The 14,275-nt window shown below is 56.1% G+C and overlaps 3 protein-coding genes across 3 annotated transcripts; 2 read left to right on the top strand and 1 right to left on the bottom strand.

Moving 5' to 3' along the window:
* Positions 1-681: 681 nt before the first annotated feature.
* Positions 682-3,268, top strand: JCM15063_001912 (uncharacterized protein; the record flags this gene model as incomplete). Its single annotated transcript, XM_076679164.1, has 12 exons — positions 682-1,066; positions 1,130-1,264; positions 1,335-1,478; positions 1,560-1,665; positions 1,732-1,818; positions 1,880-1,916; positions 1,990-2,006; positions 2,075-2,148; positions 2,219-2,417; positions 2,519-2,963; positions 3,073-3,156; positions 3,233-3,268. The coding sequence occupies 12 exons, from the start codon at positions 682-684 to the stop codon at positions 3,266-3,268; spliced, it is 1,749 nt and encodes a 582-aa protein (XP_076533688.1).
* Positions 3,269-3,860: 592 nt separating this feature from the next.
* ATG1 (serine/threonine protein kinase ATG1) lies at positions 3,861-7,522 on the top strand (the record flags this gene model as incomplete). The annotated part of the gene is made up of 9 exons (XM_076679163.1): positions 3,861-4,097; positions 4,173-4,310; positions 4,383-4,608; positions 4,683-4,741; positions 4,807-4,946; positions 5,010-6,055; positions 6,120-6,968; positions 7,039-7,172; positions 7,238-7,522. The coding sequence occupies 9 exons, from the start codon at positions 3,861-3,863 to the stop codon at positions 7,520-7,522; spliced, it is 3,114 nt and encodes a 1,037-aa protein (XP_076533687.1).
* A 994-nt stretch (positions 7,523-8,516) lies between these two features.
* PUF3 (mRNA-binding protein PUF3) lies at positions 8,517-11,934 on the bottom strand (the record flags this gene model as incomplete). The annotated part of the gene is made up of 9 exons (XM_076679162.1): positions 8,517-8,557; positions 8,637-9,000; positions 9,064-9,267; positions 9,328-9,432; positions 9,506-9,627; positions 9,705-9,861; positions 9,922-10,336; positions 10,405-11,198; positions 11,473-11,934. 9 exons carry the CDS (start codon positions 11,932-11,934, stop codon positions 8,517-8,519), a joined length of 2,664 nt encoding a protein of 887 aa, XP_076533686.1.
* Between the last annotated feature and the right edge of the window lie 2,341 nt (positions 11,935-14,275).

The following is a 14,275-nucleotide window of genomic DNA, read 5'->3' as shown; positions in this document are numbered from 1 at the left end:
TTCTCGCCGGCAGCGCGATTGCCAGCTCACGCGCGTACGCGTCCACGTCGGCTCCGCCCCACCTGTCCGCAGCCCCTCTGCCCCGGCCCACTATCTCGTGCCAGCAGAAGCCATGCGATACATCATCGATTACATGTGTCCATTGATTCGGCGTTCCCTGAGTGCGCAAACCATCGACATCGCAAATCGCTGCATGGACCCCTCCCTCCCCGTATTCTCCGTTCGCGGCGCGCATGCTCGCACTCTCTGTCATCGTCGAAGACAGGCGGACGACAGCAAAAAGGAGCCCGCCAGCCGCTCGGATAACTGGCAAAAGGTAATTGACCACGATGGGGCTCGAACCCACGATCTCCTGATAGACACTGTTCCGAAGAACAAGTCGTAGTCAGACGCCTTGCCATTGGGCCACGCGGCCTGTTGTTCATGTCTAGCAAGCGTGTCAAAGCGTATACACCAAAAAAACAAAGTCCAGAGCGAGCGTACTTGCCGTATTTGCAGCTGAACCTCTTCTGGCCCTAATGCTTACGCCCTGCGAGATCTGTGGAGAATCTCCAGCTTTGCCCGAGGCAGGCGGCCAAATTGGCAAGAATAGTGCGAGGCACTCGCGCAATTGCAAGTACAATATTGTGTTGAAGCTTGAAGTCAATGAGTGGAGACTGTCCTGGTCCCTCGCGCTGCACGATGCTCAAGTACGCTACGACTCAATGTCGCGTCCAAGTCGCAGCTCGGACACGCACATTCGCGACGCGGCCACACCCTCTCGCGACCCGAGTTACTCCCAAAGGTCCCGTTCCAGCCGGCAAGACTCCTCCACATCTACGTCCCAAGGCGCAGAGATTCAGTCCCTTGACGCTTGTCCTTCTCGCAACCTTGACCGGCTCGACGACGTATGCGTTGGGCAAGCGAGAAGGGCAATCTGAGCGCGAGGTGGGGCAGCCGCTCAAGTGGAGGGAACCCAACCGCGAAGGGTTCGACAAGGCACTCGCCGATCTGAGAGCGTACTTCCCACCAGAGTGTGTGGACGACGACCGAGATGCGCTCATCGCTCACGGCTGGAACGATTGGGGTCAGTCCCGAGTCCGTCTTCGCGTTACTGTCCTTTCGCTGATGGTCTTGTCGCTACGTACAGCTGCACATGGACCGACTGGACTTCCAGGAGCGATTGTCTACCCGCGAACGACCGAAGATGTCGTCAAAATCGTCAAAACTGCTGCCGCCAACTCGATCCCTCTCATCCCATACTGTGCTGGAACCTCTCTCGAGGGTTCGTTGCGTCATCAGTCTCTCGGCGTGACCAAGCCGCATGCTGACGTGTCCCTTTCTTGCGTGCTCAGGTCACACCGCTGCGCTTGGCTACCCTGGCGCGGTCGAAGCGTTACCCGAGGGTCACTCCCAGATCCCCCTCGAAGAGCTCACTCCAGGGCTCGCGCTCGTCATCGATTTCGCCGAGAACATGAATCAAATCATCACGATCAACAGTGAGTACCTTTCTGTTTCTCCCCTTGAACGACCCAGATAGAAATTGCGAGCGCTTCAACATACGACGTCACATCGGACAGGCAAAGACCTCGACGCTGTTGTGCAACCGGGTGTCTCCTACGACGTGCTTAATACAGAATTGAAGGAGCGAGGTATCCCGTTGTTCTTTCCGGTGGATCCTGCACCGCAAGTCTGAATTTCCTCCACTACTTCCCTGCTGAAAGCTGACGATATCGCTGCGTATTCTTTCAGGGGCGCACAGATTGGCGGTATGATCGGTACAGGCGCGAGCGGAACCAACGCGGTGCGTTACGGCACGATGCGGGATAATGTGCTCAAGTCAGTCTAGAGTACAGCCTTGTTCACTTACACAAGCTGAAGTGCGCTCTTTTGCTGCTAGCTTGACGGTCGTGCTTGCGAATGGAGAGGTGATCAAGGTCAGGAATTGCGAGCCTCGTGCCTGAAAAGAGAAAGACAGGCTGACCTCGTTCGAGTTGTCTACCGAGGCAGACGCGGCAACGGGCAAAGTCAGTCAGAACGACATCAAAATCCCGATTGATAGGTCACTGACGTCCATTTCTGTTCAACTCACCAGGAAATCGAGTGTCGGGCCAGATCTCAGTCGTCTCATCATAGGTTCGGAGGGTATCTTTGGCATTGTGACAGAAGGTACGTCTCTCGCGTTTCAGCCCCCTGCGGCACAGAAATGCCTGACTGACAAGGACTAGTCGCTGATTAGCCACACTTAAACTCGCGCCTTTGTTGCCCTCGACGGTCGCGGCGTCTTCGTTCCCGACGATCCAAGCGGCCGCCGATGCTGCTCGGGATCTCGTTCAACAAGGAGTGTCGATTGCGTGCGTCGAACTGTTGGACGATGTCATGATGAAGGCGATCAATGCGAATGATGCCAAAGGTCGACAGTGGCCCGAGAAACCTACGTGAGTTTGCAAACGAAGCTTTGAGCGCTTACACCTCGGGAAAAGGGTCATGCGACGTCGAGAACTAACTTGACGAATTTGGCTCGTTCGGTTAAAAACAGACTGTTTCTGAAATTCAGCGGGTCAAAGGAACAGATCAAGAATGACGTCGCACGTACCAAGACGATCACTCAGTCGAACAAAGGCTCGAACTTTACGTTCGCGAAGGACGATGCCGACGCGGAGCAAATCTGGCAATCGCGCAAAATTGCACTGTGGTCCGCGCTGAACTACAGACCGGGAGCGCGATGTTGGACGACGGATGTCTGTGTGCCGTTGAGCAAGTTCCCAGACTTGATCACCGAGACGAAGGAGGACATTGATGCGTCCGGAATCGTCGGTCCGATCGTCTCGCATGCGGGAGATGGCAACTTTCACGCGCTGTTGCTGTTCTCGAACGATGACGAGTTGAGGAAGGTCGAGGGACTCGTGCATCGCATGGTCGAGCGAGCGCAGGCGATGGATGGCACATGCACGGGCGAACACGGCGTCGGGATCGGGAAAAAGGTGCGTAACGCTCTTTTCTTCGACCGAGTCCGACAGACTGTTCGGGAAAAGCACTTGACTCATCGCTCTGGAACCACCTTCATCACTTGACGTGCCGATGAATAACCAGGCGTACATTGAGAACGAACTCGGTGCCGGCACGGTCAACCTGTTGCGCAGCCTCAAGCAGACTCTGGATCCTCAAGGTATCATGGTGAGTCTGCGATTTGCCTCCTTCTTGGATCGGAAAATTTCGAACGCAGAGCTGACCGAATGTCGCCTCAATGCAGAACCCTGGCAAGCTCATTCCGGGAGAGAGCAAGTGAGCGAAAGCTTGTTGCAGCTTGTTTTCCTGGGCATGGCTCTTCCTTCTATAACTGCTGTGCAAATCTTGTTGTTCTCCAAAAATGGCCGCAATAGGCGAGAGAGAATTTCCGAGGAACGAGGCGCGCCTTCCTATGGGGGCGACTCGCCCGACCGACGTCGAGGGTGTCGACATCGTTCAACTTTTTGACTCTTGTCGCCTGCCCGACTCTCCTGCGCTCGACTTGACGCGCAGACAGTATCGACTGCTCGATCGACGTACACCCCATCCACTAGCGAACGACCTCTCGACGCACAGCTTGCGAACGAGTTCCGCTCTGCGGTTCGCTTCGTCTGAGTCAGACACCCCGCGCACGCTCGCCCGCCTGGACCCTCGTTCGCGTGCTCTCAATCTCGAGTACCCTCTTCCCTACCCACTCCGAACCTTGTGGCCGCGCAATCGCCTCGTAAACACGACGATCGGGAGTCGGTCATCTCGCACTCAACCCCCACTTGCCTCGCCTCGTTTCCCCCGGTTCGCGTGCGAGTGACTTAACCAGCACCTGTCCTTTCGAATTCAATCCGACTCGGGCTTATCGCACAGATCGGGCTTCAATGCCCACCGGCAGGACGCACGAAGCCCTCGCGCGCAGAGATCCGACCCACGATCGCGAACGAGTTTCAACCCGAACCACCTCGGGGACCGCGCCGTCCTCGCGTCCGACCCACTCGAGCGGCGGCGGCGGCAGGAAGAGTCATGTCGAGGACGACGAGGATCGGATAGGGCCCTACTTGATCGGTGACGAGATTGGCAGGGGCTCGTTCGCCACCGTCTACAAAGGCGAACGCTACGTTCGTCCCCACCTCTTCGCTCCTTTCGTCGTCGAGTATGCACAGCGCTCACTGCCAAGCTCTTGCTCTATACAGGACACGCGGTCTGCGGTCGCAATCAAATCGGTCATTCGGAGCAAGCTCACGACCAAACTGCTCGAGAACCTCGAATCCGAAATCTCGATTCTCAAGCGGATCACCCACCGCAACATTGTCGAGCTCAAAGACTGTCTCGTGAGTGGATGCACTCGCCCTAGAGTACCTCGTTTCTGTTCGAAGAGCTGACGCGGATCTCGCTATTGTCAGAAAACCGACACGCACATCTACCTCGTCATGGACTTGTGCACGGCGGGAGATCTCGCATTGTACATCCGCAAACGCGGCGATCTGCCTTCACTCGAGGCGTCGAACCAGGGACTCCTACCCGAATCCAGCTCATCTCGGGAGCTCGACCCCAAGAGGGTCTTATACCCGCATCCAAAAGAAGGCGGCTTGAACGAGACGATCGTGCGCTGCTTTCTCGACCAGCTCGGTACGCCCTTTTCGCTTCGGTCTCTTTCCAAACACGATTCTGTACTGAGCGGTGGTGAGTTACTGGTTGTACAGTCGATGCTTTGCGATTCTTACGAGCGCAAAACGTTATTCACCGAGACATCAAACCTCAGGTAACGTTGCGAAATCTTCTGTACAGGTCTGTCACTGCCGTCCTGACGCGATAGCTGCGCGACAGAACTTGCTCTTGCAACCCGCGTCCGCGGATGATCTCGCGGCGGGCCATCCGCCCGGAATACCTGTCCTCAAAGTAGCCGACTTTGGATTTGCCCGATGGCTGCCATCTCAGAGCATGGCCGAGACTCTGTGCGGTTCACCGTAAGTCGATCGAAAAAAGCAGGTTGTCCTTTTTATTCGAAGCTTACGACTGGTCTTCCGCAGACTGTACATGGCACCCGAGATCCTGCGATACGAAAAGTACGATGCCAAAGCCGACCTGTGGAGCGTGGGTGCGGTCCTTTTCGAGATGAGCGTTGGCAAACCTCCGTTTCGGGCACAGAATCACGTCGAACTGCTGCGCAAGATTGAACGGGGCGAAGACAAGATCAAATTCCCAGACGAGAAAAAGCTTGAGGAAGGCTCTGACAAGACGCCGACTCGGGTTGCACCCGACATCAAAGCGCTCATTCGGCGATTGCTCAAACGCAAGCCGCTCGAGCGTATGAGTTTCGAAGACTTCTTCGCGGAATCTGTGCTCGTTGCGGCAGCAGGCTCGGCCGCTCATTTGTCCCCTGCCAGCTCCGTCTCGGCGCGACATGATGCAAACACCTCTTCCGCCGCGGCACCGCATGTTCCTCGAACATCAGCTCGTCAAGGCTCCGCAATCGTCCCGCCTTCTTCGACGGCTGCTGCCGCCACACAACGGAACGAGATTGTCGACAACACGATCGCTGCTGGTTACGCATCGCCGCCTCCTCTGCTCCCGCGATCATCAGCATCAGCCGGCATCGCTCGCTCGGCCACTGCGGCGCCGAACGCGGTCCCTTCGACAGTAGGTGGCACCCATGTTCGTATCCCTTCGTACGGCGATCAGGAGCCTCCGCCGTTCGCTCGACGAGGAAGTGCAGCGCCTTCCCCTCCGATCGGATCGCAACCACCGGGTTACAGCAAGCCCGCGAGTCAGTTCGGGATTTCAGGCGAACCCACATCCACAGAACCCGAGCGACGGTCATCGGTGAATGTCGAACCTTCGCGAGTGCGCGATTACGGTCTTGGCCTACGCAGAGCAGCGTCGCGCCAGAATGTAGACTCGACCACGAGTGTGCCGGTTGCCGTCCCTTCAGCTCCTCCGTCTGCGATCGAACGGTTCAGCTCGTCCAATAGCAAGACCGGGAGCGATTCGATGGAAGGCTCGAACGACTCGGTGCTCGGAAAGGACTATGTCGTTGTCGAGAAACGGACTGTCGAGATCAATGCTCTCGCAGATGGTATGCTCCTCTCTCCAGATACATGTCAAATACGAATCTCGACTGACTCTTTCCTGCCGGACAGAACTTGCAAACTTGCCCAAGCGAGAGAGCGCCGTCGCTCGACGCCCCTCGCGCGGGTTCCTCTCCCGACCTGTCAGCTCGACCGGAGAAGCGGCGGGCAACAGTCCGCCTTCGCCTTACGGTCTTCCTGGAGATTCCTCGACTACGCCTCCTTTCGCCATCCCGCGTAGCGCGCAACCAGCGCCACACCATCCTTACTCGCTCTCGTCGTCACCCCGACCGCTGAGTTTTCTCTCCAGCTCCCCGAGGAGTGTCCCGGCAATCGAGCGGTTTCCTGGCTCGCCCCTTGCCCTGGTCGGAAGTCCATCTGCCGCTCTCGCGAAAGCGTTCAATAACTTGTCCTCGCTCAAGCTGTTCGGAAGCCCATCCGACGGCATTCTCGTCCGACGGCGTTCGGCCCGCAAACCCATTCCTCGCTCACTGACGCCCGCTGCGATCGATCCCGAAGAAGATCGGGTATTAGCCGACCTCGAGGACATGGCTCAGAAAGCGCTCGTCCTGTTCGAATTCGCAGATACGAAGATCCTGCAGATTTTGCCGCCGACGCCATCCAGCTCAACTTCTCTCGGCACGCCTTCGTACTTTTCGCACCTCGCCGCACGAGAGCAAGCCGCGTCGAATCCATTCAGCGCGATCCCGACCAGCCCTTCAATGCGACGCGGTTCGTCGTCCTCCAGCGAGCGTCCGCTAGTCATGGCTTCGAGCGCCAGGGCTGAAGTCCTCGCGGCGGAGGCGATGCTCCTATACCTCAAATCACTCGCCTTCCTCGGCAAAGGAATCGAGCGGGCTCGCAAGTTCTGGGCTTCGCGCCCTTCAGAGTTGGCAGGCGCGAGCACCGACTTCAACGAGGGTAAGTTATCCGCCCATACTCGTGGATTCAGCGAAAGTCTGCAGTTGCTGATGACTGGCGATGTTGGCAGCTGTTCAATGGTTTCGACAGAGGTTCAACGAGTGCTTCGACAAGGCCGACTTTGCCAAGAACCGATCGCAGGAGGAAATTCCAGATTCTGCCGCGTTCGCAGAGAAGCTCGTGTACGATCGAGCTCTCGAACTCGTAAGTCCAGCACTGGCGTGTGATCTTCTGCTTGAATCTGATATGATCCATCTCCGCTTTCGCAGTCTCGAGCCGCGGCAGTCAACGAGCTCCGTGGTGAGAACCCTGGCGATTGCGAAACCGCATATGAAACGGCTCTCTGGCTCCTACAAGCTCTGCTCGACGAAACAATGTCTGCACAAGATGGAGGTCAAACTGATGAAGATCGTACGACCGTCAACCGATTCGTCGCATCGATTCGAGCGAGGCTCGAGGCGCTCCGGAAAAAGATCGCTACGACCCCACCTGCGGCAGCGACTATCACTTCGACCTCGAGTCCGGTTCAACCCTCCCCTTCGACTTCTTCCTGAGAATCTCCCGTCACTCCCTGTACACTATGACTAAACCCGTCGCCACTCTATATTCCGTTTCAGTCTCGTCATGATTGCGTTTCCAATGGCCCTCTCTCTCTCCCACATGTATTAGAGCGTCATCTTCGAATCTTGCCTTGTATGTTTTCTTCTCTCACTCCAGTAAATCTGTTTTCTCCTTCTCCCTAGCAGTTCTTTCTCGTCCAAACCACCCGTTGTCGTCATCATTACTTTCTTTCGTTCGTTGAATTCGTCGTTTCCTCTCGTTCTCTGTCTCTAGCTCCCTCTCTCCACGTCTTTGCTCTCGATTTCGATCGTTCCTGCTCTCCCCGTTTGCTCCAAGTCCAAAGTCCCATGTTTACCTTTTTGTTCCTTTGTATGTGTGTGTTTATATACTTTGCTCAACTTTCTTTCCCCTCAAACCATCGATATGCAGTGCACTTCACCTGAACCTATCTCTCTCTCTCACACAAATTCCTGCAAGAGACACAAGAGCGAGGTCCGGAGAAAGAAGGAGAAAGAAACACGGTGCGAATTCTTGATTGCGGGCTTGCGAAGGAGGGTCTAGAAACCACTGACTAGAAAGAAAGAAGAGAGAGCGAGAGAGAAAGACAAACAGGGTCACTAGGAGAAGAGTTTCCGAGAGTGTTCTTTCGAGATGTGAACCATCAGGAAGAAAAAACGGTGAGACTGTCCGATGGGGGTTATGGAGGAGATTTGAAAGATTAGGGGAGGTTCTCAAAAGAGAGAAAAAGGGAAAACAGATTGCGGGTGAAAGGGTCCTTGGGCGGCGAGCGCGAAGAGGAGGAGGAGGGGTAGGATCGGAGGATCAAAGAGGATAAAGAAAGAAAAAAGCACCGCTCTCGACAAAAAACCAAAGAAAGGGTCATATGCACATTGTGGGGGAAAGAGAGCAGAGATACTTCTGAGTTGTCATCAGTGTTGTACTTCCGATTCGTATGTACAGGGAAAGCCGAGGTGAAAGAGGGAGCCTTTAGTAGGGCATGCGATGCTCGCCTTGCAAAAGCTTCTCGACTGATCATATGCGAAGACAGGATTAGGCGAATGGGCTCGTAGAACATCTAGAGGGGGTGTGGAGGTGGAAGAGACGTACTCGTGATGAGGTGTTTCGAGTAGGTGGTCGAGTACTTGCGCAGATTCGACAACTGCAGGGCAGTCTCGTTAAAGATCGCTTCGCGCTGTGCGCCGACGGACCATTTGAGCGCTTGCTGAATCACATAGTTTGAGAACGCGCCGGAGAGCATAGTCTTGATGACCGACGAGCCGTCGGGAGCCGGAACGAGCAGTTCGTCGATAATACGACGACGTTCGTCTCCTGTGCCGTGAATTATGCACTTCTCGACGACATTCGACGCAAACTTTTGTTGCGCGAGCGGGAGGACTTGGCCGCATATGATAGAGATGACGTGAGAGCGATCAGAGGTGTCTCCCTTCTCGATCACCCATTGGATAACGTACTGCGGCGAAGCCAAGCCGCATCAGCCTGAGAACGCAGCTGCACGCGAGAATCCCCGACTTACGTTTCCATACTGGTCTTGCACGAGTGATTGCGTGTAGCGGTGAAGTTCATCGAGGAGAACGCGCGTCTGCGAGGGCGGGCAGTTCTCAAAAATGCGCTGGAGGACTCGGCACCCATACGGGTGAGTCGCGAGGCCGTGAACTTCTCCGATGCAGGCAGTCGTGATAAAGTTGAGATGCTCGGGAGGAACTCGCTCGAGCGCACGCTGCGGGGAACCCAAGCGGATTAGCTAGGACCTGGCGGGGTCAATGAGATTTTCACTCACCTGCACAACATGGTTGCTCTGGGCGTCGCGAGCGCACTTGAGTACATGACCTTCGAGCTCTCCGATCAAGCGGACTTGTTGATCGACGAGGACGTGCTCGAGAGCCTGCAGAGACGGTTTCCGCTTCAGCTCTGGATCTTCAAGATGACCCGCTCGTTTGGTGGACTAGTTCTCTCACCTTCTGTACAACTCGACATCCATACATCTGAAGCGAAAGAGGAAGAACTTGACCTTCAAGAACTTGAGCCATCGCAGTCTTTTGTGCCTGACTGCCCTTCTCGAAGAATTTCTGGATAACATCTGCGAACGAGCAAAGCGAGTGTGAGTTTTCTTCCACTTGCGAAACAAGACTCGGCGAACGAGGAGGAAGAACGTACAGTTTGCAAAGACGTCGGTCGAGAGCTGCAGCATATTGGGCAGGATCTCTTGGAAGATCATGTGCTTGTCTTCGCTCGTGGCAGTATCGAGCTTTGTTTGAATATGGCGAGAGCCGAGTTGATCTCCAGAGAATTCGACGATATGTCCCGCAAGTTCCTATACACCGGCTGTCAGCGGCAAGACGAGAGGCTCAACACAAGCGGGACCAAGACTTACAGACAATTGCCAGTCGTGGTTGCGGTTCGACCTGAACTCTTCGAGCAGCGCACTCCTCATGTGACGCGCGTCCGTTTGAACGAACGCTGGCACTGCGACGTATCCGGCGGGACCAGCCGGACCAGGAGCGATATACTCTTGGCCTCGTACCGACCTGCCCACAATGATCTGATGTTGCTGGCCGAGTTGAGGTCCGGCCGTCGCATAGATAGGAGCCTGCTCGATGGGCGGCGACGATGCGTATTGAGCTTGAGCGGGTGGGGCAGGCGGGTAGGCTGCCGAGAGGCCAGAAGGCTGAGGTCCGTTCGAAGGGAACGAGAAAGACCCTTGACGAGAAGGTCCGACCGAGGCCGATTGGGAGAACTCGGGATGGAAGCCGAATGGAGGCATCGAGAGTCCCCATCCAGGGACTTGACTGTCGCCCATCAACCATTCAGAGCTCGTAAGCTACGGTTCGGAAGAGAGGACGAATAGAGTGCTTACATAGAATCGCGTCGTCCAAGTCCACCGTTCGGCATCCCATGCGGGTTGAAGGGAGACGGTGCACCGAAGGAGACGGGAGAATACGGCTCTTGCTGAGCGAGGTAAGGGGACCCGGGAGGCGGAATGAAGTAGGACTGAAACCCGTTCGAGTTCTGTCTGCTGGGCGGTTCCCTCCCTCCTGCTCCACCTCCACCTTGGTAAGGATCTGGCGAGAAGAGCCTCGTGTGAGGATGTGAGTTTTTTCTGCCGAGCGGGCCAGGAGGACCTTGACCGTTGGGACCTGCTCCCGCTCCACCCAGATTCATCCCCCGCATGCCGAAGGACAGCTCGTCGGGCGAGAACTGATCTCCTCCGGGGCCGTACTGGTTGTAGAAGGGCTCGGGTCCTCCACGCGATTGAATCATGGGCGAGAAGGATTGGGCGAAGTAAGGGTTCCCGAGAGGTGGTGGGGAAGGGTCAGGAGGTTGGAACGGGTAAACATAGGGCTGGCCCGAGGGCGAGGTCGACGATTCGAGATGGAGAGTACCGGCAAGACCTCTCTTCTGGGCCGACTGTGAGTCATGGCTCGACAGGTGGAGGGCGCTACCGTTGCCGTTGCCAGAAGCGGTGGTCGGTTCTGACGACTCTGAATGGGTCGGAGATGCCTCCTGCGAGTTGTTGGTGGTTGAGGTGCCTGCCGAGCGAGTTGTAGGGTGAACTCGTAGACTATCCTCCATGGCAGGCGAGGGCGAGCGAAGGGCGGCAGACGAGAGAGCTGCCGAAGTTGGAGGTGGGAGACCGTTCGCAGAGAAGTCCTGTCGAAGCCGTGAAAGCGTATGTAGGGGTCCAATACCAATAGAAGCGAGCAGTGTGGAGAGTATAGGTGTAAGGGCAAAGCGCGCAGTGGACAGTTCGTGGTGGTGCAAATCGATGTCGAAGTTTTAGTGGGGGCGAGCAGGCAAGACATACGAGTGTCAGTCAACTTGCGCGATGTCTGCGGTAGGTGGCTCGCACCACAATCATTTCATGGTGACAGGACGCCTGCAGAGAGGTCGGAACCCCGGCGACAAAGAAAGACAGAAAACTCACAGCACTGAGACTTGCAAGACCATGCTGCGTGCGTTGACCGGCGACGCTCGACGTTTTCGCACCTGCGACGTCAAACTCCGAGGGCCAATCGGACTTTTTTTCGTCCCCGCCTTCGACTGAACCCGTGCCCCATCGCTCCCTCGGTTCCTTCTTTGCGGCCGCGCCAAAGCCGAACACCTCGGCACCGATCACGAGCGAACCTCCCGGGGTCCGCTGGCCATCACCAAGAGGGGTCGTGACATTGCGAAATGCGCTCGAGGAGAAATGGCGACTTGATTCGACCGCAGGAACACTTCTGAGGCCAGTGGGCATGTTGCCAAAGGTGGGCGGTGGGAGCTGGCCAAGCGAGAGTCCGAGCGAGCCTTTCGTGGATGACAGTGGGTCATACGATTGTCGCCGGGTGAGGCCTAGGTGGCGAGGGTTGACCCCTAGTGGGACTGTTGATTTCGTTGCCGTGTCCATCGAGACAGACAGAAGGTAGCGCTAGCTGCGCCGCACGCAGAGTGGGTTTGGACAATGGAGGTAAGCTGATCCGGTTTGTAGGGTCGCGACGGATACGCTTCGGAGACGTACAGAGCAGTTCTATGGAATGGTAACGGATGTTCTTGATGCCGACCTGCAGCTTGCGCGGTGGTGGTGGACAGGGGCGTAATCCGGTCGAGGCTATGACGGCTGAATCGTCGCGACTGCGTTCGGCTGCACTCGCGACATTCGGAGGCACCGAGTACTGATGTCAGCTATTGTGTGACTTTGCTGGCCGGGCTGAACAAGACGAGCGGGACTGACCCGGCTGACTGTAAGGTTCGTATCGATCACAAGTTTCTGCGTATGCGTGCCCTCGCGGTCGAGTAGGTTCGGGAGAACGTGCGAGCGGATGAGAGACCGTGGGGGACTTGTCGAGCGCTCTCAACGACCGAAGAATGCAGTGTCGGACGATGCGAACTGCCGGGGAAGAATCGAGAGCAAGTTGCAACGAATCGCACCTGGTTCGAGGCGTGCGAGCGGGATGCAGGAGGACCTATATACAAAGTACTGTCGAGTGCAGCCTTGGCGGGCTGTACTGTCGAAACGAAGTCGTGGTGAATGCCAGCGACGGTGCCGCAAAACGGATTTAGGCTTTAGCGACGTCGACGTCGTTGCAACTTGCATTCGAACTTCCAACTTCCCCCATGGACTTTGTCCGGTTGGTCTTCATAGTTATCAGGCTAATCTCCTGACACAGCCGGCGACTATCAAAATATCGAACTACTTTCGTGAACGAGGACGCTGCATGCGCACGCCCTCAGCCGGCCGGCATAATTATAAAAGAAATCTGTTTGATAGGCGGCACGGCACTTTATCCACCGATAGTCATCCTGGTCCATGCCAGTCTAGGGCGCACGCCTTGCCGCAACGAGACCTCGGATCCTCCGAGCTCGAAGCGTGAAGCGAAGTAGAGAAGACAGAAAGTCGACGACACCCGCTCTTCGTACGCTCGCTCACTCGCCCACGTTTCCCACCAACTCAAGCTCGGGACGGGAAGTGGGCGCTACCGCGCACTCACCAATACTCATCAGAGACAGGGGCGTATGGAAGCTGCGAAAGCCTGGTACCTCTTTTTCTCGGTCGGGAACGTGCTCGTTCTCCGCCATCGCCAATTTCCACACCGGTCTTTGCTCAATTGCTGAACGCTCGCGCCTGGCATTACCTTCCTATCGACGATCTGAGACATCGCCACAGGCAGAGCTAGCTCCGTATCTCGAGTTTCGAAAGGCTGCAGCCTGCCGCAAGCGCCGCCGCCTCTTTTGATTCTCGCTCTTCCTTCGTTTCGCTGTGAGCATCATGTCGGCATCAGACGAGGAGCTTACCTTGGACTCTTGGCCCCCTTCGGTCCTGCCATTCCATGCCTGGCGATGTCCGAGCACAATTCTGGCGCCCGCTCTGGTCAAAGCCCGTTCGGAGTTGCATGTCCTCCACCACCTACGGCGTCTAGATTTTGTCGCAAACGGTGAGCGCGTGGGCACGACCCATCGTCTATCACCGATCTCGAGCTGACTTGTCGAAATGTATAGTTCCGATGTCGCTCATGGCGCACATCGCGAATATTCCGCGTGAAGTTATCCTCGATGAACCCAGCCTCGTCAACTGGTGTTGTACTCCGATTGCAGTCGTCCGTCTTCAATTGCATGGACCGCCGCGCCCCAAAGCTCACCCAGGACCGCCGAGATTAGCCCGCAGGTTTAACTATTATGAATGGCAAACTTGCACGATCCGAGGAGGAGCAGCTTGAATTTTACCTGGGTCATCTCAGCATGACACACCAAGACGCAGAAAGAGAGCAGCTAAGCGGTGTACGCCAACCCTAGTCAAGATTATACTGTCACGCGAGGGCTGATAGGATCGTCCTTGTCTTGCTATGGCAGCCTCATTCCTACCGGATGAAAATCGGTCACGGATCCAAGTTCGTACGACCATGGACATCGACTACTCTGAGCTGACTATTTCCCGTTCCAGTATACGCCCTCTCTTTGAGGACATCGGTGTTTCTGTCTCATCTGCAGCACTCACGCGCCTTCAAGCGGGAGTTATGATACACTCGTTGGAGAATGACAACCTATCGGAGAATGACAACCTTGTGAGGCCATCAACCGAGCAGGCAACGCTCGCCATTCTGAGTCTTCCCGCCGTAATCATTCTCGCCATCAACGAACTCATTCGATCCAACCTCACTGCTACGAAGGTGTCAACACTTGCCGCCGCAGTCAAAGCCTGGCAACTGGCCGAGCAAAAATTCAAGAAGCGACTAAAGAATTGGCGTAGTTGT

Source organism: Sporobolomyces koalae (assembly GCF_050403365.1).
Source record: "Sporobolomyces koalae JCM15063 DNA, S_koalae_JCM15063T_v1_ctg20, whole genome shotgun sequence".
NCBI classification, from domain to species: Eukaryota; Fungi; Basidiomycota; class Microbotryomycetes; order Sporidiobolales; family Sporidiobolaceae; genus Sporobolomyces; species Sporobolomyces koalae.
This window is presented reverse-complemented; position numbering and strand designations above follow the sequence as displayed.